Here is a 26,256-nt window from a genome sequence, read left to right on the forward strand (position 1 = left end):
TATTTTATATAAATATATATATATTTAGTATTGCTTCTTAATGAAGCAAATAATTCTTCTTATCCGATTACTCGATTAATCAATGGAATAATCGGAAGAATATTGCCAAAATAATCGATAAACCAAAAATATTTGAAAATAAGATCCCATTCTTTCAAAGCCACCAAGAGCCAGTTATGAAAAGGTATCACTCCATCCATCCCCTAGGCCTGTAGAAAGTGGCATTATTTTCTTTCCGCAAAAATTTCTCAAAAAAAAAATAAAAAAAAAAAAATTCCTTTTTGAAGTTATTATAAGACTAACACAGTGACTGCTCACTTGTACGTACAGTTTGGTTTCTTATCAGCCTGTGGCAGGGTTACAGACACAGCGTGGGTTTGCTTCTGTGTTGTGACATTTGCAAAAGTGGAGTAGAAACTCTCTAAGACGGCTTTGCAGAACGTTTTTTAGAGGATAACACAACTATTTGAAAAATATAAAGGTTAGAAACAAGCAAGAAGAAAGCGAGAGAGTCAGAAAATATGAGCGTGTGTATGTGTGTGTGTGTGTGTGTGCAAGCTCAATAATGCAACTGGTTTGGCTGTGAAACCAGACGCACTCAGGCAGGCAGTTTGGCGGACACCCAGTTACTTGCTCTGGGTCCTACGCGCTGCTCTTCCAGGCTCTGTCCCTTGGGTGATGCACAAGCCTGCTGAGCAATTAACAATTTCATGCTGATTGCCTGAAGCATGTTTTGCTCGACTATAAAGATAATGGCATGAAAGGTGCTTCACTCTTCACAGTGTTCCCCATTGGCTCGATTCCTCAATAGTTTTTCCTGCGTGGTTCAAATTCCCGATACTTCATTACAGCCATTTCTCAGCTTACAGAATGCATTTCAGAAAGATAGTGAGAAACAAATATAAAGATATTCACTTCTCCACTGCTTATGCTTTGATCTGGAAGTCTAACAGGTCTACAGGCTGGGTTCCCTTCATGCATTGCGAAGCAAGAAATAACATGACGGGCCGTGCTGTTATATGAAAGTAATGAACATTAATGAATTCTCAACTGATTACATTTAATGTGAAACATCTTAGAAACAAGTTAGCTCCTGTTCTCACTTACATTATGGCAGCTATAAACCACAGACTCCTTCCTGTAATGGTTATGTAGCCTAACCTGTTCTATCACAAACTTCACTATATCACCATATCCCTGTGAATGAGCTGTAAATGAAATGATAACATAAAAATTACCGCATTAATGCAAGATTCACCTGTGCTCCGTGTGACAAAGATGTAAAAGCTTTACAATCCCTGCGATCCTGCTAACTGTTGTGTGAGGGCTGCATCAATCGCTGTGTTATTTGCAAAAAACGAAAAAAAAAAAAAAAAGACTTGCGGCACAAGAACTAGCCATTTTTTCCCACGATTGGAAGAATCTTGTTCCAAAACGGACAATAAAATGGTAGAATAAATAAAATAAAAAAATAAAAATAAAAATGTGTGTACACACCAAATCGGAGTGCCTCAGGGGTATCCGAAAAAAATGGCTGTAAATCTGCTTGTGACTCTATTAAATGAAACTAGCTGCGAAGCAGTCATTAAAATGAGTTCATTTCAGCAGATTCAGTTGAATAGCCTGTATTGAGTTGCTGTTAATGCACACTATATTCTGTATGTCGATACAAATGAAGGGTCTAGTGAAAGGACAAAGAAAAGGACTAAAATATAGACACGTGCACGCTCACACACGCACACGCACACACACACATACACAGACACACACTAATGAACAGACGAGCTCAGGAAAACCATCCCTACACCAGACAGCTCGCGTGCCCCATATATCCACTCATTGTATTCTAAAGTGCTGCCTCTGCTTCACTAATGATATTTTTGTGTTAATGACCGCCTATTTTAAATGCAGCAGCTGCCTGGCCCATGTTGGCAATTTGAGGATTTATTTAGTTCTTGTTTAATGTTATGACCAGGCTAGGGGGAAAATTTGTGAACTTGAAATAAAATAAAATCAGAACACATGGTGTTAGGCATGTGTATAAAAAAATACAACAATGATCTTGTCTTTACAAAAATAAATAAATAAATAAATAAAACGCTTATTTCTACATTCTCAGAAAAAAAAAGACACTCATTAAATGTGTGTGTAACATGATACTACGTCAGCTACAACAAAACAACATACTTCTACACTGAAAGAAATCAAGGTGCCAAAGTATGTCTTGATTGCCGAGATTTTTTGAGACACCTATCAAGCATGTTGTATGTGATGAAGGTACATACTAGAGTGTAGGTTTTCTACCTTTAGTCCAATTAGGTAAAAAACTCATTATTGGTGCAACAATCATTTTTCTTAAGGTAACATGCTTGATAAACTGTGCTCTCAGAAACAAAGACATCAAACAGTGCTTTATAGCTGCAGTGGAACCATCATGTTACGCTTAGCATGTATCTTTTATCTGGGAAGATACCTTAAATTAGCTTCCTGAGCAAAGCTTCTATATAAACGTCCATTGGTTGTCCTTAGGGTCCAATTACTTATGTTAAATTGTTTTTAAAGGTACATACAAACTGTACAGAATTTCTACCCTTAATGATTCCACATCAGTGACAACAAGAATTATCATTTGGTACCATTATTTCTCCAGTGAAGCATGTTATGTGACTATGATGATCATTGTGCCTTTAAAGTGCTTTTATGTGCATAAAATGATTTTTATACATACATACTCTTCAGTAAAAAGGAAAAAAAAAAAACCTTTGCACCATGATAAATATATAAAAGACATTATTGGGACCTGACGCCACATCCATTTCTGATCTTACTACTGATTATATGAGGATCAGCTCCCTGGAGTGATCTTTATTAGAAGATCTGTCGGAATGGATCAAACAACCAGACGAGACCAAGGTGCTTACAGACCCTATGAGGACTATGCCCTTTCCACCCTGCATCTGCACCCTTGACCTCCTGACCCCCCCTGCTGGGTGTTTGAGCGTCCAGCTGCACCTTATCCCTAATCCCACGCTGTATCTTGGTTGTGATATATTCCTGCGACTAATATACACGGGGAAAAAATATTTGATGCATTGGACTGAGAAGCATGAAATTCAATTAATGCAATTAATCCATACCCCCAACCTCCCACCCCCTGCAAGGAGGCAAAAACCCGAAACCCCTGGTAGCTGCCCTCTGCCGACACCCTCCAGTCCACCATCTAAATTGCAGTCACATCCCCCAGCTCGCAGAGGATGATAATTGTAGAAGGCCAATAAATTACTACTGCCTCCGCATCAATTATAAGCATCACGTCTGGCAATGAGGAAAATGAGATCTTGTGACAAATTTCATGAGGCTTGACTGCCCAGCAGTCTTTCTTAACATGCTACAGATAGCAATCCCTTATCTAGCCTCTGTAATGGGGAGCTACGGATAGAGAGATGGAGCAGCGGCCATTTAATTAAAAAGCTGGGTAGGTGGGTGAGGGTGAGGGAAGAGGAGGAGGGTGTGGGGGGGACGGGCTAGTTCAGAGTAATTCATTGAAGAGACCCTGGAAGGAGACAACGGCTTTGTCTCTAATATATATTTGGACACGCTACGGCCGATTTAATAGGAACATCTGAACACATGCTCGCTCATGCTGATAATCAGCCAGTGATCTGGCAGTAGCAAAATGCGTTAAATCCTCGAGGTACAGGCCAAGATGTTTAGATGCTAAACATTCCCCTTGAAGATCAGAAAAGGAGAAAAATCTGGGTCAGATGATCTATTAAGTTCGATGTACAGAATGTTGGAAAAAAAAAAAAAGAAACCAACAAAGCATCCAGTGATTGTGGATGGAAATGCGTTGTTGATGAAAGAGATCAAAGGACGATGGCCACACTGACAGGAAGGCTTTTGTCAATAAAATAACCACCCTGTACAATTGTGCTAAGCAGGAAGGCATCTCACAACACCTTAGACCTTATGGTGGATGAGCTAAAACTGAAGATTGCAACAAGGTTAGACGGCTTTTTTCCTTCATTTTTTTTTAACTCCACCATATGTTTTCTATGTTATCTTTAATTAAAGTGTGTGTGCTCCATCAAAACTAGTGCAGCATGTTTTTTGAGAAAGTTTTAAATTTAAAAAGAAAAATATTTGTTTATCAGTTTTGCCTTGTGGCCGAGCGTTAGCGCTCAACAAAACGTCCCCTGTACAGAATCCTATTCCCACCTGGTGAGGCGAGAGCGTGTGGGCGAGGGCGGAGGCTGCCAGAAAAAGAGAGAATGGGAAAGCTTGATGAGGATTTATGGCAGACGGGGAGACGGCAAAAATAAAACACCAAAAGGGATGGCCCTTAAATCTCATTCTCTGCCGCAATATTCATTGCTGTTGCAATCGGGGCACACTGATAGAGCATCGCAAAAAATGACTGCTGCGTTCAAATTATGGCTGCGCTCTCTACTAATATTTAACATCATTAGAAAATCATTAGAAAACCATCATAAAACCTGGGATTATGACTAGAGCATTAAACACAATGATTATTCAGTGTGTTCCTTTCCCGTGCCTTGAAAATGAGATTTGCTTCGCCGTGCCTTTGTGGAAAGGCAAAGTAAGAGTATTTCTCATAATTACTATAACATTTGAAAAACATTGGCCGGCATGAATTACTATACCATTATACGATTGTGTTTTCTTCCCCCAAAGCAAAGTTCTTGGAGATGGGATTTTAGGGAATGACAGTTCCAAGGAGCATTAATGTAATTTCACTCTGAGCTTAAGCGAGTTAATTCGCATATTGCTTTTTCTGCCTGCAAAGTTTCGTTAATATGTTCCTGTCTACATTTATCTGGACATGCAAATATTTCTATATTTAAATGTATATATATATATATATATATATATATATATATATATATATATATATATATATATACACACATACAATCCTATATATATACATACAATCCTATATTATGTGTATATATATATATATATATATATATATATATATATATATATATATATATATATATATATACACACACACACAAAAGTGTGACGATCTTGAATGATATCCAAAGCAACTCTGTCCTTGGTCAAAAAGTCCATAATCATGCCATGAAGATGCATATGCATTATTACTTGTACACACCCAGAGGGCATGTTGTGGTGAGATATCACCAAAGGAGATTTGGGATGAGGCCCTGAACCATGTGCAGCTGCCTTTAAGTGGCCCGGTCCATGTAGCATCCTGCTGAGAAGCTGGCCTCTGAAACCTTCTGCTCCCTTGTTGTGGAGCGCAAAGGTACTGACCCTTTGGCCTCTGAATAAAAAGTGGCCCTGCTCTTGTTTGGGACTCACAATGGAGGATTTAAAAAAACACACAGAGGACTTTGCTGCACTATTTATACAAGATTGTTCCGCTACATCACTGATTAATGCCAAAGCGTGATCCTAATATGACAGAGTTCCTAGAGTGCTGTGACAACACCAGGTCTGCAGTGCCTACTGTTAATGCTTTTGAAAGGGTCTGCAAAATCCAAACACCTCGACACTCCCCGCTGTTAACAAGCCCTTCTTACCTTTCTCCAATTTTTCTTTTTGTATGCCTGACTTACACGACAACTTATCAAACTTTTATACATGAAACAAACAATACACAGAGACCCTCTACCTATAAAAAGATGTCTGTAATAGCAACAAGGATTCCACACACATGGAAGCTCCTAAAGTAAAAACACATAAGCGAGTCCTAATCCAGAGAGACTTATTTATTCAGAGAGAATTATCGTCCTTACGGAACTAAACAGTTGTAGGTTTAAGGCATTGCTAAAGGCTTAAAACTGGGATTTGAACTCACCACCTTTTGATTAGATGTCCAACTGACTAATGTACCACTACAACTTGATCTCAGTCACACTAGTAAGACGGTTTTATTCCACACTCTAAAGTTTAACAACATATATATAGAACCTGTCCATCTGGATGATGCCAGGTACTGAAATTACAAAACATTACATTGCAAAGATGCAGAGGAGGGAAGTCAAACATAATTTGAAACTGATAGCATAAACACTATGAGCAGATTGTGAAGAAAAGTCCTTTGATGAAAACAGTTGTTTCTGATTAAACGCATCAGTTGTACTTTCACGCAACGGCCTACAATGGACTGTTTTGAGGGGACAGACCAATAAGGTAATCTACTTCTTCTCGTTGCAGTAAATGCTAAATTATTTCCAAGACAAGAAAAAGTACAAGGTTAATATAAGAGCAGCTCCTTGTCAAGGCATTGAGAGTAATTCAACTGACACTGATGAGAATCAATGTTCCTTTGAATGCGTTACTTGGCTGAAACAGAGCTTTGTCCCTTAAAAACCCAGCCGGCAAAAAATGATGCCCCATCAAACAATAGGGAAGGTGAAAATATAGAGAATGAGAGCGAGAGAGAGAGAGAGAGAGAGAGAGAGAGAGAGAGAGAGAGAGAGAGAGAGAGAGCAAACCTTTGAGAGAGAAAGAGAGAGAGAGAGAGAGAGAGAGAGAGAGAGAGAGAGAGAGAGCAAACCTTCTCTCCATACCCACTCTCACTGGAGCCAAATGGATTCCGAGCACTTTATGCATTAATCAATCAATATCTCTCACTGTACATCAACGGCACAACCAAGTTATGAATGACCTTTCTTGCAAAAAAAAGAGAGTAAAGGACATTTTAATGTGCATAAGACTGTGCACAGCTTAGTAACTTTGGCCTGGTTTTCATCATGCACGATTACACATGCATAAGGCATGTGAGCCATTAATGCAGCTCTAAATATGATGAGGTTAGTCGGTATTCGGATGGCACTCACCGAGTTGACGAGGGAGATGCTCGTCAGGCAGAATGAAGCAGAATACATGGCTAGATGTGATGCTTTCTGCCATACTCTTAAATATAACACAGCATGATTATACAATCCGATCTAAAGTTGAGACGTTTGTATTACAGCAGCTTTGGTGTTAGTTTTAGATTAAATGAATACGCACCTGGAAAGTTATATAAGAAAAATAAAACTTCAAAACATGCCGATATTTCAAAATAAACAAACTGTGGAGGTGGAGGTAACAGTAGCAGTAGTTCGATTTCCAGGCTGCATCATTGATTATTTTTCTATAACTGCATAGAATGTTTTACTACTCGCATAATTGTGTGATTCACTTCAATGAATTCTAATACCCTTACACACACTCACTATTATGCAAGGATTATTTTTCTCATTTCATAATTTCAATCTCAAGTGTGCATTGACTGCTGTATGAGCATCAAGGTAAAGCGTTGTTTTTATTTATTTATTTCCTTGCTATTCACCGAGGATTTGCAATGCATGCTGAAGAGGTATTCAAAAGCGTAAAGTGTACATCTTTTCCAGGCTGGAAATGAAAGATATGGAGATGAAACAAAGGCGGAACATCTCACCGAAGCCTGGCCGCTCGGTCGACTACTGTGAAACACTGCGGACTGCGCAGCCATTAGGACAAACAAGAAAGAAGGGTTTTCTTCTTCTCAAGGTGCTTGTGGAGTACTCATAAAATTCAGCCGTCCGTTTATCGCTCAATCATTACAAGTTATTACAAGTTCCATCCCATCTTTAAACGTGAGCCTTCGCCGCTTGATCTTTCTGAGCAAACTCAATAAAGTAATTTTCCATTAAAATTCCGCAATCCTAAAATCTGAGAGCGTTCGCTTGAGAAAGAGAGGGAGAGAAATGGATTTTGGTACATTTAAATATTTAAGAAAGAGATAGAGAAAGCAGGAGAGAGAAAAAAAAAAAGACTTTCCTGGAGGCGGGAAATGGTCGGCAGACAAAGCGCTAAAGAATTTGCCTTTTTTTCTTTCCTTCTTTAATGGGGTGGAATAAGAAATAGGCAGGGGTGCATAAAGTAACAGGAGAAAGGAACTTCCATTTTGGTGCCCCCTCCTTGCTTCTTTCCCGCTTTTCCTTACGGGCTCTGCTGGAGCGTGGAGGTGATGCATGGAGACAGAGTGGAACGGACAGGAGCTGACTGCACGGAGAGGCTGAAGAAAGGAAAGAACTCGGGCCAGGGGCACAAATTAATGCTATTGTGGGTCCAGCGGAAGACCCTTAAACAAAGGAGACATCACTCTCTCCCTCTCCTCCACCCAATTAGATTTTCTTGCACCATTTTACATGACAAAAAGAGCGAGCCGGTTTTGCCTAATTCCACCCCACCGTATTATGCGTTCTTGACACAGGTGCCTCGGAAGCTAAACGAGAGGCAGATTAGCAAAGGAGGAGGGGGGGACGGCTGATTGACAACAACCTGCACGCATATTTTGGACACATCTGCTGTAACTCCATTCTACCTCTGACACCCCCCCCTACCGTTCTCTTTTTTAACAAGAGCCTGACATATTCAACAAATACATGAGAAGGAATACATGAGACACATTTAAAAAATATTCTCATGTCTGTTGCACTTCGCCTTTGGCTGACACTTGTGAAATGAAAAGTATTAATGATATCTATGTGAAAAACAAACACGCTAACTTTGCTTCCTTGTATTATTATTATTATTTTACTATTATATTACTCATGCTTTTGCACTGAAATCATATTAATGTGAGTGTTGTCTGAATTTATCTGTACTGGATTCATTAAAACACTAATCACTATGAAGCAAAGCATCCCAGCATCATTCTTTTCATTCATTTTTTTAACCAAGAGCAATTCGGCAAATTTTTATTTACTAATCAAGAATGATACCTGACACTTTTTTTGTATTAATTTATTGTTGTATTTAATGTTGTAACCACCATGAGACATGAGTTGGTTCCTGTTCTTACTCACGTTATATTGGGTTGTTACATTATCAAGAAACCACAAAGCAAAAACTTCTCTGATCTGAAATCTTTCCCCATGGCTGTAAGAATCACTGAAACTGGAGACTCCTTACATAAAGTTCCACAGATTACAAATCTATAAGCTGTAATTTATCACCCTTACAGATAACTATCAATGATTATATGTTTGCTTCATTTAAAATAAGAAAACATGACATTTGACTGTTGAACCTGACTGCTGTTTATTCAACAATTTCTGCTATACTGTATATATTATAAAGAAACAGCTGTAACGTACAGTATGTGCTATTTAAAACACACTGGTGGCTTGTCATCTCCATAGCAGCTCCATGACGATGGCTCATTAAAGCCATGCTGTAAAGTGACACAGGAACTTCAGGCTAATTTCAGCCTTCTCAATTTGTCCTCTTCCATGATAGCATTAGCACCTGCTTGTGTTCAGGAAATTAAGGAAAATGCCTTATTAGTATGCTTTAGGTCACAATTTCAACTGCATCCATTACTAGTGGAGAGTAAGCAAGGAAGAAGGAGAGGAAGAAAGAGAGATCTTTTATGGTGTATTTGGTATTAAAAGACCACTTGAACAAGAGGTTTTATTATGCCCATATATATATATATATATATATATATATATATATATATATATATATATATATATATATATATATATGGGCATAATAAAACTGTTAACAACCAGCGCCTAAAACTAATGTTTGTTTGGGAGCCTAAGCTTTATTTTCTGTTGTTGTTTAAAGTTAGTCAGATGGTCCTTTGGCATGTTCTGCAATAAGAGCTTGATAAAACAAGTGTGAAAAGCCCTTGGTCAGAACACGAGTGAAAAGCAAGTCTTTTTATAGTAGTACTTTCTGTAATGTAACAGTACACAGTGGTAAAGTGGGGCCAGAATCGCACGTCCTTTCCTCTTGACTGTGCAACGCGCCTGAATCGACTGGATACACACTGCCTCGTACAGCGCAGTTACCGTGAAAATCGACCTTTGCTTGCTTTCTAAACAGTGGATTATTCATCTTAATGCTTTCAACTGGTGAGGGCAGGCTTATCTGGAACCTTCCATTTTATATATATATATATATATATATATATATATATATATATATATATATATATATATATATATACACACATACACACACATACACACACATACACATACGCCAACATGCCTTCCTACCTCTTTTTCTCTGTGTCTTTTTAAAAATATTTTTACACAACAGCAAGGACTTGGCAAGCCACAACTACAAAAAAGAAATCCACAGACAATAAAAAAGCCTATAAACTGAGGCAGGGTTTGGAAATTGACAGGCAATGATTGCTTATGCAGTAAGCATTTAATAGGCAACGTATGAAATGAAGATAATAGCAAATTCAGAAACCAGACCTGGCTTTTGCTTTTGTAATTCCTCTCCATCTCTGGTTAACTCATGCTAAAATATGACTTTTCTTTTTCCTCTCTCTCATGGGTAATAAGCGCTTGTGAGAAAACCTACATTTGACGCAATCAAGAGCAGCGTCAAACAGCTTCCCCCTCTGGAGAAGTCTCACTCAGAATGGGTTCTTTGTTGGTGTAGTCCGTTTGCCAGCGAACGGAACCGTAAACAGACACCGCGGTGAGCAATCGCCAAGACACACAATGCAGAGTGTGTTAAAGCAGTTCTAATCCAGCTGATTGAGAGCAGCAGCCTTTGATGTAGCACTTTAGCTATAATGAACGGAAACCGTGTTTAATATTCCTGTCCTGCTTTTGGATAAATGTGCATGCAACAGTCAGTTCTTTGCAAAATGGTACTTTAAAGAGCGTCAATCACAAGTGCATTGAAGAGACTGGATGTACAATCTTCTGCTAATAAAATAGCAATGACAAAGAAGGCAGGGCCCAGACAGACAAAAGAGACTGTGTGAGGGCATGGGCTGTCCACCCGAGCAGGAGGAACGTCATAAATCTGGCCTGGTCAAACTGCAGGAATGTCCCGGTTTGTCAAAAACAAACAGCAGCTTGTCTCTGAATGTCGCTGGGCAGAGAAGTCCTCACATCTGGTTAAACAGAGCTTTCTCTCCATCAGGAAGCTCAGTCTGGACAAACAGAGGCTCAGCTAGGCACTGCGCTGCCCCCGCTGGCTACCAAGATGTAGTGCAGGAGAATCAAACTCATTTGGGAATCAGTTACCCTGCAAACATTGACAGGCTGAGAAGACACAAGTATAACAGAGAAGAGAAAAATAACTTCTGTAACTCACCTAATGGTGTTAAAAGAAATAATGGCATCTTTGGAAAACTTTTGTGAAAATATACAAATGTCACATTAATCACGATCCTCTCTCTCTTTGCACCTCTCCTCTTTCCTCTGTTCAACACATGAATAACCAAATGCTGGACAAATCGATGGCTGCTGAGCGAGTCGACAGGTAAAGGTTAGCAGAGTTGACTATTGAATTATTCCTGCTCTCCTCATCAGTGCCATCTGCCTGGCTCCCTCTAATTGACAGAGCACAAGGACAGGCAGGGTTTCTTCTGTATTTGTGGAGAAGTGCGCATATCTGTGTGTCCAGGCTTATCTTCCACATTAAAGCCGCAGGATGACAGCAGACGCACTCAACACCAGTCAGTTGGCGCTGCATATGGGCTATAATGAAACGTGCGGCTCGTCTTTCAAAAGGTTTGTTTCATGTGTTGCTGTTTGACAAGCAGCAAGAGGACATTCTTTACTCAAACTTAAAATGCCTTTAAGTTGATTCACTCAAAGCACAAATCAAGGCCCTCTCTTTCTTTTTACAGGCAAAGGGAACCCATCTTATTTTTAATAAAAATGATTCGAAATCAAAAGCTTTTGTTTGATGCCTAAAGTTAAAAAAAAATCTTCATCCTTTCATCGTTATCTATTTTTGCCTGCTGAAAAGTACTACAAGAAAAAAGGTTCTTCTTGCCATTGGGGCAAACACAGCATCTATCCACTCATCTGAGAGTGCTTAGGAATTTATTGGACCTTGTTGCCAGAATACCTGACGTCCACAAACCGCCCAATCAATGTTAAATCTATCAAAAGTTAGATCTTAATGAGGGATTTGGGGTGGATCCAAGAAGTCTGTTATGTAGAACTTAGACTATTTGCTTATGCATGCTTTTGTTTTTAGATTACTGGGAACAGGGTGAACTGGTGACCGTCCTGGTCTTGCTCTTTTGGGATTTTGCCTAGATCCGCCCCCTACCCCCCCCATCCCAAAATACAAGTACTGAATTTGTGTAGCAAAGTTAATGGATATCAATTATTTGCTCCCTGACTTGTCATACATGTGATTTTCAAAATCGTCAGTAGGTGTTCAACCTGGTTTGTTATTGTGAAGGACATTGCACACGATTTTATTTTCATCCTTGTTAATTCATCTTCACTCCTTGATTTATCTGGATCAGGGTAATCCTGGAAGAAATCACTCCCATCATAACAAACACGTGATTAGTCAGAATACCTTCGTATCAATTTTTGCAGCGATGTTGCCTTCCAACTTGACCCAAACCATGTCAGCCAAACAGTATAACAGAGCCACAGTTTCTCCTTTCATCTATCATCCATTTGTATCCTGTTATATGAGTTGATTTTTCTGCTGTAAGTATGACTGCATTACTGACAGCTTCTGTCCTCTGTAGCTACTAAACTTCTTGTTGGGGAATGAGTGTAAGGCTGCAGAGCTGCCACCTGACACTGTGTTGCCCCATTTGTGGAATGAAATTCCCCACCATGGCCTGCCGGACCCCGGAATAGAACTCATTAGCACGTTTGGTAAGTACAAATGAGACGACGGTATTCTGATGGCCTGTCTCTCTTATGGATCGGCTTTCAAGGAGAGCGCCTTGTAAATGACTGAAAGGAAAGGGGCGGGGGAGGAAGACGGAATCTAATATTATAATGCTTTTCTCTCTGGTCCTGCCAGAATGCGCACCTCACCGGGCCTCAAAATGGAGGACCTCTGAAGCTGGCTTGATGAGAGACCTGGCCTCTTTCATTCACATTCGGGGTGTGCAAACATGGTGTTTTAAATATGTGTGGAGGCAATAAAATACTCAGCACGTGTACAATTTGCACCTTCCCTGTTATCCCTGAGGTAAAGTGGTGTACCTGGGGATACTTTGCACACACACACACACACACACACACACACACACACACACACACACACACACACAATATACACTGCTGTCTGAATGTTTCCACATGGGAACTTCTGTTGACCCAATAAACACACCCGACCCTTACCTTTTTCTACTTTCGTCCAGGGCAGCTGTTGGTCACTGGCCTACAGGTCTGGTAACTCAAAAAGAGGTTGAATTAAATCTAGACATAAACCACTCTGATTCACAGACAATCCCAGAATAGCAGCGGCCTTCTCGCTCAATTTGCAGCAGCAGGATGAGCCAGCAGTGGAATTTAAACAGCGGCCATCCATAAACCGAGAAGCAAAGAAAAGACTTCCTTGTGCGAGGCTGGACGAGACAGCTGTGCAAGTCCCCGCCTTAACATGTGCCGAATGGAAACTCTATAAAGCCGTCACTCTGGCTTTTTAATAAAAGGCCTAGATTCTTTTTAATATCCTTCGAAATGAAACGTAATGTATTTATGAAATTCATGCCACGTTCCATGGACTGCAAACAATTTCCTTTGCTTGGCGGCATGCTTTAGCTAAGATTAAGGAAAAGGCTGGCGGACAGAAGCCGCCCTGAACCCCAGGGCCATCTCCTGCTTCTAATGTCTTCCCCATCTTTACCTGCATCGAGCCAATTCCAGAGTTTATTAAAAAAGTCGTCTTGATGCTTTTTGAATCTCCTGCTACCATGCTTCATTCTAGACACAGAGAGATGAGGGGTCAGCTATAATATCCTGTTTCTTAGTAGGTTTACCTTGCATGTTAACAAGAGTATACGAAGACGACATTCCAGACATAGGTCCCGTCTACATGTCCCAACAGGGGCCAGGAGAGGGGATTGCTAGCTAGGAGGAACTCATCCCACCCACCCTACAGGCTCCTCCACACCGGTATTTACCACATGTGCGTGTTATATGCTCCATTCAGACATATGGCCTCCATCTTTTGCAAACACACACATTAACACAGTCGGAACACTGGCTGCTTCCCTGCTGAGGGTTGACATGTTCCAGTCTGGCCAAAAAAGAAGAATAAGCGCTGTTTTAAAAGGCTCCTTTCTCCCTTGTGTTGACACATCCTGTCTTCTGTCCAACGGCTTGGTTAAGCTCCAGAAACTAGCACACATTCAATATTTGCCTCAGCAATTCCACAGAAAAAAGGTGTTTCTAGTATTTAGGCTTCGATGGGCAAGATGTCATTCTGTCTGTGCTTACAGACTGGTTGTGTTATTACGTTAGTGACACAGGAAATTTGTCTCTTTTAGCTGAAAAGGTCCCATACCAAAAATTCGATTTGGTTCAATTTAGGAATCCAGTGCATCCTAAGGCCTGCTCCTTATCTGCTGAAGTAAAGGACTATGGCGGGACCAACAAGTACATACACTGCAGAAGTATTCGAACATTTTAGTCTAAAATTTTTACATCTTCTGTAAACAAATATGGATTTGGAATAACCAGATTTTTTTTTTTTTACTGAGCATGATGTGGGGAAAGTATAGCATTCTATGTATGTTATGGTGGGTAAATGGTGGGAAAACACTGGGACCATCTATTCAGAAACATCCAAATTTATGAGTAGATATCAGGGGGAAGGTACAAAAAAAATGTAACCTCCTACTGATTTAAATCCCAATATTGATGCAGATATTTGCAGCAAAAAACAGATACACAGTGATAGTGCCACTGTGATAAAGGCATTGAGGGCAGAGTAGGGCTTTACCTTACAAAGCTATTTCCATGACCCAGTGATCAAGATCCTGCCTGTGTGTATGACTCAGAAATCTTTACATCAACAGCAAATGCACATATCTAGAGCATGCACCCTGCAACACAATCATCTCCTCACATACGCACTCTTCTTAACTGCTTAAGCGCCTTTTATTCCCACCTAACACATCCTTTTTTTTATCTTTCTCTTGTGTGAGCTAGTGCTACAGCATTCAAGAAAATAACCTGAATCCATTAACTCCTGTGATATGAGAGACCCCAATGTGTCAAACGATGACGGGCCCTGGTGAACAACACTTACAGAAGAACTTCTATCATCTGCCGGCGGAGTGTCACTAATCACACATCACACAAATATGAGCGCATTTGTAAGGGTTACACTATGTAAATATACAGCACATGGGGAATTTTCCACTGTGCGTCAAGAACATGCCCAAACAAGAACTGACTAAACCACTAAATGGAGGAAAAACTGGAATGGTCATAGACACAAAATGAAATGTGACTGCACTAATGCCATATTCATGTCAGATCAACATGTCTTTAACAATTAACAACAAGATAAGTGTTTTTTTTTCTTTTGGTTCAAAATTAGAGTTTGCGCTTAAGTTGTTCATGTGTTCGTGTTCATTTTAAAATATTAAACATGGTCAGCTTGATTGAGCTTGATTGGTATCCTAGGAACACTGTGAAGTGTGAATAACAGTAATAGGACACCTGTTTATTGCAGAAATTAAATTAAATGGCAAAATAAATCATTTTTTAAAAACCATTTAATTTGAAGTATCTGTCCTGTTTTAAAATGTACTGTTTATTCATTTGTTTATTTATTTAATTACTACCATACAATTACATAAATAAATTCACTCACTTTTTAATCTTTTTAAATGTTTAAATTTGGATAAATCCTATATTATGTATTTTATGAACATACAGATATGTACTATCTTGTGAATATTCTGTTAATTATTTATTAATTTTTTTTCAGTTTGCAAGTTTGCCATACTTTTCAGCAAAAATTTGGAAGGAGCACTAGAAGTGGCAAACAGAAAAGACATGGTGCAGTGGAAAAAGGCCTGTGGTATATGAGTACACATGAAATGTGCACTCCTCTGGTCTCAGTGGCCACTGAAAGAGGTTGAGGAAGACAGACACGGGCTAAGCGGGAGGTCAGCGTGCTTACGCAGCACATATTCCGAGCAGAGGCAGGAATTAAAACAATGGCTGCTTTTTATTCTTGAATGCCTCTAATAGGAGGAGATTCATCTCTGATCCTCCAACATGCTGTGGGTGCTAAAGAAGGTCAAAGACGTGACACCCGAATTCCCCTCAAAACACCTGCACTTTAACCCTGCAACAATCCACATTATGATACTGTGTTTGTGTGTGTTTGAGTGTGTGAGTGAGAGCGAAAGAGTGTGTCCTGAGCAAGACCTGATGTTGGTTATTATTCCGAAAAAAGCAGAGCAAGGCAGAAAATATGGATCAAAACTGAAAACAAAGCAATCAATATTTCCACAATCGATTGTTTTCATCAGCGAGCGTCTGCTATGACACACTTTCTCCGAATTAGAGGTATGGATCCTCTTTTTTTTTTTGAATGATCCTCACTGGTGGTGCTAACAAATGACCAGAAAATGAAATCTGACAGTTGCAGAGGCGGTTCACGAAGAGCCATGCCAGCCCTCCCTATTGGGTGGCCGGCAAGCCTTAATGCAGGGCTTTTTACAGCTCTGGAGCTGGTGGTTAATGTGCATTAACGTGTGCTGCTGGGATTCGCAATTCCTTCTGTGCTAATTGTTTTGTAAAGAATGCTGGGGGTTGAGAGGTGCCAGAGCTCACCCCGAGTCTGTAGTACCTCTTCACAGGGCTTGTTCGAGTTCATGTAGAGTGTGATAAAAAATACTCATGAGAGTGCAGAGGCTATTTAAAACACAAACACTGGGTGTACAATGTAGATAGACAGTGCAAATGCTCGCCCACGTCTTTTGCTGAGACAACGCCATGTTCTGAGTTTGCCTATGCTGAAATTTGAAGCTTTGATTCTGGTTAGTAGAGGTGGGGGTTGGGGTGGGGGGGAAGACCCTAGAGAAGGGGTGCAGTGGCTAACGCCAACTAAGCTGCGGTAGCCAGGGGAGTTCCTGTCTAGTTGACCCAGAAATCCAAGGCCAGCTTTGTTTTAACAAGTCAGGAAACCTTCCACCACTTTAGCGACCGGCCCATTACCACAAGAAAGAGTTCAGAGCCTCAGAAGAGCTAGCAGGGAGGAAATTAAATGTTACATCAAGAGAGAATGGTTCAGGGAATGGGGATTCGTGTTTGGATGGAAGGGGGGTAAGGACTACGAGTGGAATAAGTCATTAGGTATGAATGGTGATCAAAATATCTAAATAAACATCTCAAAATGAGAAACAGGGGGTCCTAAGGCAGAATGAGAAGGCAGGAATTCTTTATTACACACTTCGTTTCATTTAATGGCCTCTAAAATATATATAAGATGTGTAGAAAGGTGAGAAAAGAAAGACCCAAGGACAGGCTAAGTGGAGCAAAACATTTGCCCCATGCTCTTTTAAAGGGATCTGGCTGGCTGTACCGAGGAGCTACGGGCACAGACCCAGGCTGTTCCTGGCACTTAGAGAAAGAGAGAGAGAGAGAGAGCCGGCCTAGTCGGTGGGAGCTAGAGCCTGATCCTGCATCTGTAGGGCAATCAATCAGGCCTTCAGCGTTCACACTGCAGCCGGCAAGACTTGGTAAACACCATGTCACAGGCTATTAACAGAGCAGTTCCTCTGGAAGGGCCAAGCAGCACTGACTGGCTGCAGCACGCCATGACCGTGATGTCAGTTAACAGGTATCAATACTCTCTCTCTCTATCTCTCTCTCTCTCTCTTTTTTTTTATGCGTGCATGAAACAACAGCTTTTCCTGCTTGATTTGCACTCACCTTGTCCTTCATTTGAAGCTCCCACAGACAGAACACAAGCCTAGACACAGGTTTTAATTACCTACGTTACTGTATAGTTGACAGAAAGTTCAGATTTGATAATACCGGAGGATAGAGAGAAGGGTAGTAATTAAACACATCAAAAGCTCATGGCTAACCGGCACAACCGGCAATTTCTAAATGACATGGGCATTGCATCACATTAATACTGCAACTCGATTCGAAGGTTTTATTTCACGCAGGAGAAGAACAAGTACTGAGAAATGATACTTAAGTGAAATATAGATAATAGGTTAAACTCGTGAAGAAGAAAAAAACCTCAAGAGTTCAGAAAGTTAAAATGACTAATGGAAAATTAATGAAAGCAGGTCACAATTAAGTAGCTATCAAATAAATACATTGTGTGTAACCCTATTCGGTTGATGTTTTGCGTATAGTCATTGTGTGGATTAAGTAAGTAGTGATCTGTAATGAGTCGAATGGATTGAAAATGTAAGAAGTAAAAAGTATGTTATTAATAAATAATAATAATAATAATAATAATTATGTAAGCTGAAGTATTCAGCTTACAAACGTTACACAAAAATAGTGAGGTTTGCATTTTGGGTCATGTCCTGGATTGCAGGGGTTTGGTGCAACACAGAGGAAAGATGGACGATTTGTGCATATGTGTGCACTGGTGAATTTGCATGTGTGTCTGTGTGTGTGTGTGTGTGTGTTTGTGTGTGTGTGTTGCTCTGCCCACACAAACCCCACTGCAGGAGCCATTACCTAACCTCCAGCCAGCCTTACAAACAAGGGAATCCATTAATGTACATCAAAGGTTAGCCAAGAAAATATATAAATAATCAACCCAAAAAGCGTGTGAGAGCAAGGGAGGAGGAGGGAAAGAGAGAAAGAGAGAGGGGGGGCCGACTTGTTTGTGAACTCCACCGTACCCCCCCAACACACACAGACACACACACACACACACACACACACACACACACACACACACACACATATCCAACCTCCAAACTTACTAAATCCCCAACCCCCCATCCTTTTAACCTAAGTGGGCCTTCCTCTTGCCTTTGCATGTTCACTTGTCCACTGCACTGTAGTCATTAACATATTTGGAGTGCAGTGAGCAGAAAGCTTAATTGTCCTTAATTGCTTGGCTAAATATGTTCTCTAATGATTTGCCTCAGATCTGTGACTGCCTTTTGCGCAATTTCCCGGCCGCTGACTTCATTATCCCTGCCTCCTCTGAACAAAGCGTCTTCAGAGGCCGACTTGCCCCTTTCCAACCAACCAGCCCCTCCATCACCCCCACCCCTTTTTTACTCTCTCTCTCTCTCTCTCTCTCTCTCTCTCTTTCTCTCTCTCACATACACACACACACACACATACACACACACACACTCTCTCTTTCTACTTTAGCACAGAAAGCGGCTGTACGCAGGCTGGCAAAAGAAAAAAAAAGGGGAGGTGGAAAGCACAATAGAGGCCCTTTGTCAGGGTGCTCGAGTCAGAGTGATTAGAAAACCAAATTTGTGCTGAGACAGAGTGTTAATTGACCGCAGCACTGTCTTATTAATCACTGACTAATGCAAGGACCCCCGCTTTTAACCCCCGGCTTTTGTTTTTTTGTCCCTGCAGACGCCATCTTTGTGTATGCTTAATCGCCGGATGCACGTTCTATACTTCGCACACTTCCGCTCTTCAGGACATCAGTGATTTTAAACACTTTTTTCTTATCACGTTGATGTCAACAACAAATGACAGTGCTAAAAATCAGGGGGGAAACAAAAGGCGACCGAAGTACCTGTTGAGCAGGAAGAAGAGTCTAAACACTGCCTCCACACTGCAAGCATTCGATTGTCGTTTGTTCTGATCTGATCTTTTTTAACGTGATCAAAATCTTTCCACAGCCTCCCATGTATAGTCCCTCCCATATCTACAATTACAGATATAAAGATTCTGTGTTTATTATTTATTCTGTGTATGATAGACATTAATGTTAGATTTTGCATGCTGTGCGATGGTATCGTCATAAACCCAAACTTGGGTGTGCAACCTGAGAGGTATCTGGGAATAAATGAACATGTTCCTACCGATATCAGCAGAGGGGCACTTGCGTATGGTGAAGATGGCGCTCAGGTCCTCCTCCTCCTCCGGCAGTCCTTTCTGCAGACGCTGCAGCTTGCGCAGGCTTTCGCTGCGCTGGTGCTTCATGGAGCGCACGTGCTGGATAAGGTTGAGCTTGGCCTTGGTGGAATAGTTACACAAGACGCAGTGGTAGTAGCAGGCCTCACCCTCCACCGCACTCTCATGCTGCTGCAGGTGCTGTGAAGAGAGATTAAGGTGAGAGAGAAAGAAAGATTAGCGCTGTGCTCTTACTTTCACTCCCGTGTGCCTTAAGATGAACAAATCGACAACAAACCAGGTGCCTTGTTTAACACGAGGACCTTCAGCGTTGTCTCCTCTAGACTCGCAAACTAATAAGATAACCAGAGCAGTGGGGACACCCTGTCTGTGTCATCATACACTGGGGATTCGATAAAGAGGAGCATATTGGCCCCCACCACTACCCGTGAAGATGAGCGTGATGACATTGCGAGAAAAAAGGAAGCATTGATCTCCTTCACTCAGGAGAAGACTCTCGTCTCTGAAAAGGAAACCTCCAAACATCTGCCTGTTTCACGCATGGGATGCTAAATATTGATCTCACTTACAGAGAGAGATACAAAACCACACTCCAAAAGCATCTAGAACATTCCTTGATAGGGAAAATGGTTGGAAAGGAGGAGGGGTGTGAGTGTGTGTGTGTACATGTGTGTATAAGAGAATAAGAGATGACCGGCAATCCACAAAGCCACAACAAGCCAGACCACATCACACACCCTACAGTGACACAACACTTCCATCTGCCGCTCCCGCACCCAATCATCGAGCACACTAGCCTCAATCAATGAGACAAGGCTGAGAGCGGATAGCATGGCTTTACAGCTACACGTGTCTGACCACGGCTCTTCTACTACCTCATCAGCATCCCGGCATGTAGCCTGAAAAAAGGGCCCGGCTCATGCATACTATTACCCCTCGCTACGTCTGTTTCAAACGCCAAAGCTTATTGACGGGTTTCTGTGGCTACAATCAATGTCAATCTCAAGTAATTCTTTTTCTTCCCTTAATCTTCATGGTCATCATCTCTCTAGCCAGATTTCATGTTCATAGACTTGAGCGGAAAAAAAAAAAAAACATTCCTCCACGGCAGGGGAATCGAGTCCAATAATATACTCCCCCCAAAAAAAAAAAATCTCTCGTTGTCCGTCATTAATGTTTCATCAAGATCTGCCGGCTGTATTATTAAAAATAAATTCTCCTTATGTGCAATGTGCTTACCATCTCATCTTTTTTAAAACTGTGAGTTGGATTTGGAGGGTCTGTCCGAGCCTGGGTAAACAGAAACAGGCAACGAGAGCCAGATCAATGATCCGCATTACTTTTCTGGATCTATTTAAGATCTAAGATTTGGGAAGCACTGGCTTATGGGTTAAGGCTTTTGGGTACTGATAGGACAAATGAGGCAAATGAGAAGATATTATATTTGTATTTGTTCGATCGGTGAGTCACGAGGATGCAAAAGAATTGCGACGTGCAGTATTTTTTAGTGCTATTCTCTCAGAAAGAGAAGCTCTTAATCCCCCAAACCTAACAAAGGTCGAGCCAAACAAATTGATTCATTAAGACGAGGCTGAGCTCGCCCTGCAGTGTAGAAATGAATGCAATTTTTTCCCCCACCCAAAATCCCAGAGAAGGAACATTAGATTTTGTAACCCAATTAATGACACATGAGGTGTTGACGGCAGAGAGAGCAGGGAAAAAATATTAAAATATTATGTTCCCTAAAATGTGCTCGCTCATCCTGCGGTAATATTTAATTTTCTGGTAATATCCTAATATTGCCAAAAGGGTTTTTCTGGGCAATTGTATTCCATTGGCCCAGGTATCGTATGTCTCAATTGTACACCTAAGCTGTACATTAAGGCCACAGCTTCCAGGAATGGGCTTTTGCTTTTTTCTGTGTGCCCCACAGCTTCATGTAATGGAGTTATTAGGTGATTGTAAAAGGCTTTGCTTTCTCTCTCTCTCTTACTCTCTTACACTCTCTCCCTCACTCTCACAATCACGTGCTCTTTTCCTCTCTCTCTTTCTTCCTCTCCTTCCTTCATGTTTGAAGTGGAAGAATGATGTCATTGAGTAGGTGCTAGATGTTTGAGAGGTTTTTTTTTTCTGTCACTGACTTAAATTTCTTATCTTTCCCTAATTGTGTGTACTAACACAATGTTCGGTTTTGTGGAACAAATTAATGCTAAGAGTTCATCTGATCAACTAAAAAAAAAAAAAGCTATTTTATCAAGACAAAAGTAATGCCACCCTGTAAAAAGACACAAAGTTGGTGAGTGTCTATAGTAGCTAATGTGCTGCCATGATTTATCTGAAAGATTTAGCACACAATGCTTAGGAGGTGCACTTTCACTGTTCGGTTGTCGTATTTTGTCTTTGTGACCATCGCCATTTTATTATTATTATATTATATTATTATTTTATTTTATTTTGATTATTATTGTATTTATTAACATATAGAGTTTTGTGGGCGTTGCTAAATGTACATCAGCAGTGCTGTGACCACGCTCTGTGATTTATGGCTGATTCGCTTTTATCAACATGTGCTTACGCAGAAAATCAGCAACATTTTGCCTGAAACTGGTGGATATTTTTAGCTCAGTTTGGCCTACAAAATCTCTTATACACAACTTCATAATAATAACACTGATAAATGATAATAAGACTGATAAATGAGGATCACTGGTTCTCATCCGCACACAAGGCAAGAACAAATACATGCAAATAAAAAACCCAAAAGCAAAACAGATGACACCGAAACAGCACTTCAAAGCTAGATTCGCGGGTGCTGAAAAAAAGGCTATGAGTTTTATTGCTCCCACAAAAGGGCAGGATTTACAAAGCGGGTGAACCTGAGCTGGCCTGGCCCAGAAACAACCCATATATCACCCCAATCCCCAGCCCCCTGCCTGCGCCAAACCACCAACACCACTGGTTTCTGATCTGCAGAAAATTCAGGAGATTCTAGCCAAAAGGGTCTCATAGATATAAACACAAAAAAGACTGACAGGACAGGAAATTGTGAAGAAGAAGAAGAAGAAGAAGAAGAAGAAGATGAAGAAGAGGCAAATGTCTCATCATTACCTCCATTATAATAGAGATCAGTACGGTAGATTCACCATAGAGTTCCCATAAGACATCAGATGCCTTAATAGTGCTCATTATACACATCCCTAGAGTGAGGAGCTCTCTACTTTCCCTCAAACACACACACACACACACACACACACACACACACACACACACACAACCACAAACTTCACACGGCATTTCATCTAAAGCTATCCACATCAGTGACCTCTGGAGATGTTATCTCCTTGTAATCTTCCATCCTGCCCTAAACACACCAACACACACACACACACACACACACACACACACACACACACACACACACACACATATTCCTAAGCCTTGAAGTGAAACACAATAATGCATGAGAGAGATGGGCTTGATGTGTGTGTGTGTGTGTGTGTGTGTGTGTGTGTGTCTGTTTCCTATGATCCTGAAATGAAACTCGGCACTGATAAATCACCTCCAACTGGAGTGCAGGAATTCAGCAACTTAATGAAAAAGTCATGTTCAGAGAGCAGAGATCAGGGGGTGGAGGTGGTGGAGAAGGTGGTGGTGCTGGTAAACAGGGTGCTGCTAAGGATTCTGATCTCCCTCAGGTGCTTGTGCCTCAAAAGCCCAAAAAGCCAGTCAGTGGAGCTTGCACTTGCAAGAGTTTAATCATAATGTCAGCCATGATGGAGGGCAATTCAAGCTATGTTTTGCAAAATAATATATATATATATTTTTTTAGCTTTTTCGTGTTAGCAATGTTAGCATCTTTTGAAATGACAATGCTAGGTGCTGTCTTAATATTAATCCCCAACCAAAAGAAGAATTTCATACTGTTTCCCACAATGCAAGTGTTATTTCACTGTGGGGAAAAAACATCTTTATGAGTATTAACAAGTTACTGCGTTGCTAGTTTTGATTCGATATTGTATCAGCTGAAAAGAATTAAAGCCATTTATGTTATTATTTCCTCTTAATGGCTCTTTTTTTCTTATATAATTATAGCAAATTTCCTACATATTTCTATTTTTGATGGCTACTGCATTTATGCATTTACACTTACACTGCAAAGCAGGTGCTGATTGCTTTGATTCTTTTCTTTGATTTTTAAATATAATAATTAAAAATAAGATAGTTAATTGTGATACCTTAACTGTAATTGTTCTGCTTAAAATAAATAAATAAATAACACACAGTGCAAAGCTTTACACCTCTCTACTGTCCAGGCTATTGTGCCACACATATAAAAAGCAAAGAATGTGAAACACACACACAGACACACACACTCACACACTACCGGGGTATGAATCAAGCTCCCGTATTCGTGTAGGTAAGCCGTGGGCGCCACCTCATCCACTTTAATGCAACTCAACCCTGGCTCCACGTGCATTATCTGCAGGCATCAGTTTCCACACCTACCTGCTGCTGTACTCCCATCTACATTAGCATCCACTTTAATGGGCTGTAAAAAATTTCACCTTTCACATCGAGCAGCGTTTCGGCTTCTGGAGAGCGCGTCGAGCGCGGTGTTGGAGGCATGGTGCACTTACTGCGGAAATGTCCAGCTGAAGAAATCCCTCCAGCAAAACGCAATCAAGTACTGACCGCATGTGTGCCGCGTGTGTGATGGGAACACCAACCGCTTTATGTGTGCGTGCTTTTGGATCCTATGCCAATTTCCACTGGCGGTTCTGTTAATATAAAATTAATGCATGAAAACAGATGACTATCTAGTGGCCAAAGTGGCTAAATAGCTATCAATTTCTCCCAGAGCTGCCCAATTCCCACTGAGCTGGAGACAGAGAGTGTCTGGGATGTGTATTGCTTTGTAATTAGCCCAGTGATTCTCTGCACTAAGTGGTGACGCTGGGTACTTTCCACAATAACACACACAAACACACACACACACACACACACACACACACACACACACACAAACAAACTGTACTGTCCATCCCAATTCCATTCCACCCTATATATTTATTCAGTCTGGTACGAGGCTAAATGATGAAGAGTCCAGAGAAACAACCAATGAATCATAACCATTAGCCAATAACCTGCAAACAATTAGTAGAAACCAAGGCCACATATCCTGTAACATCACAGTTCCAGTGGCCATAATGGTATCTAAAGATCATCATTGGTGGGACATATTTCAATTTTGATGGATAACTTTAAGCAGAGAACCTTTAATTAAGGCCTGGTGATGTCATGACTGAAAAATTGGCCTGTGAAATCATTGCTTTAAGACAAAAAGATTCTATAATAGGCATTAATTTAAAAAATACAGCTTGCATTGTCAGATCTCAGTGTACGTATAGAGTAAGAATGGATGAGACGGAGAGTCATAGCTTTTTTTACGGGGGGTTTTGTTACTCTTCCTCTTCAGCAGGAGCAGAAACCGTGACCACAGAAGTTTGCGTTGGATGCCAAATGCTGCGGCTGGTTCAAATTAGCCACTGCAAGCAACGACATGCCCAGACGTGGTGCTGTGGCTGAGGGGAACGGCGTGTACCCACCCCCAAGCTGCATACCTACTGCTTCTCCACCTCCCTTCCCTTCCCTTCCCTTCCCTTCCCTTCCCTTTCCTACCCTTTGCTTCCCTTCTCTTGCCCTTAATTTCCCCTGCCCAGGTTACAGCAGGCCTTGTTTGCCTGTGAGTAAAAAGTCTACATGATTTTTGTGATTCATCACAGTTCCATCAAAGGTCTTTTTCATAGATTAGAGCATAGGATTGGGGTGGGGACAGATGACTATCTATAATCGCATGTGCACGAGGTGAGAAAGAAAATGAAAAAAGATACAGGAAGGCCGTGAAGATAGTCTCTCCTCCTTCCTTGCAGCAGCCAGTACCACTCTACCTCACTTTAGCACTAAATAAAACAATAATTATTGAATTCCTTTGGAATAAATAGGCTGCTAGAAAGTAAACAATAGGAACATAATTGCAGAGAGAAGCAATCAATGGCAGCAGTCATTTGGCCCGTGTTCATTATGTACCAGGTCGTTTGTGTGCATTTCTCTGGGTGTCATGAGTAACAGGTTTTGCAGCGATGGGGAGGGCGTAGTGACAAGAAGTTAAATAATACCTTCTCACATACACCAGGGCAAAACAAGGGCCAGGTAATCCCTCCTTCAATAATGCCTCAATGCGCTGCAACAGTAACTCTAGATCAGCTGATCAATGTGTCCCCATACTGGCACGAGATGCAGAGGATTTATGGTTGGGCTGTGGGGTCTAACAGCGTTGCACCCTGTAAATCTGCCCTCACCCCTTGTTCGACGCATTAGACGCATCTGAATAATGCAAGGCGCTAATCACAGCCATCTCTTCTTTAATGAGCGGAAC

At 41.0% G+C, this 26,256-nt stretch overlaps 1 protein-coding gene across 8 annotated transcripts in view; it reads right to left on the reverse strand.

The window, feature by feature from the left end:
• zfhx3b (zinc finger homeobox 3b) overlaps positions 1-26,256 on the reverse strand; it is a 237,870-nt gene that overhangs the window by 42,247 nt on the left and 169,367 nt on the right. For all 8 annotated transcript variants that reach the window (XM_046856876.1, XM_046856881.1, XM_046856883.1 and 5 more), the window contains one exon: positions 19,769-20,000. In XM_046856876.1, the coding sequence (XP_046712832.1) occupies positions 19,769-20,000 (232 nt within the window). The remainder of the gene's footprint in view (positions 1-19,768; positions 20,001-26,256) is intronic.

This window comes from Silurus meridionalis, chromosome 9 (genome assembly GCF_014805685.1).
Source record: "Silurus meridionalis isolate SWU-2019-XX chromosome 9, ASM1480568v1, whole genome shotgun sequence".
In the NCBI taxonomy this organism is placed as follows: Eukaryota; Metazoa; Chordata; class Actinopteri; order Siluriformes; family Siluridae; genus Silurus; species Silurus meridionalis.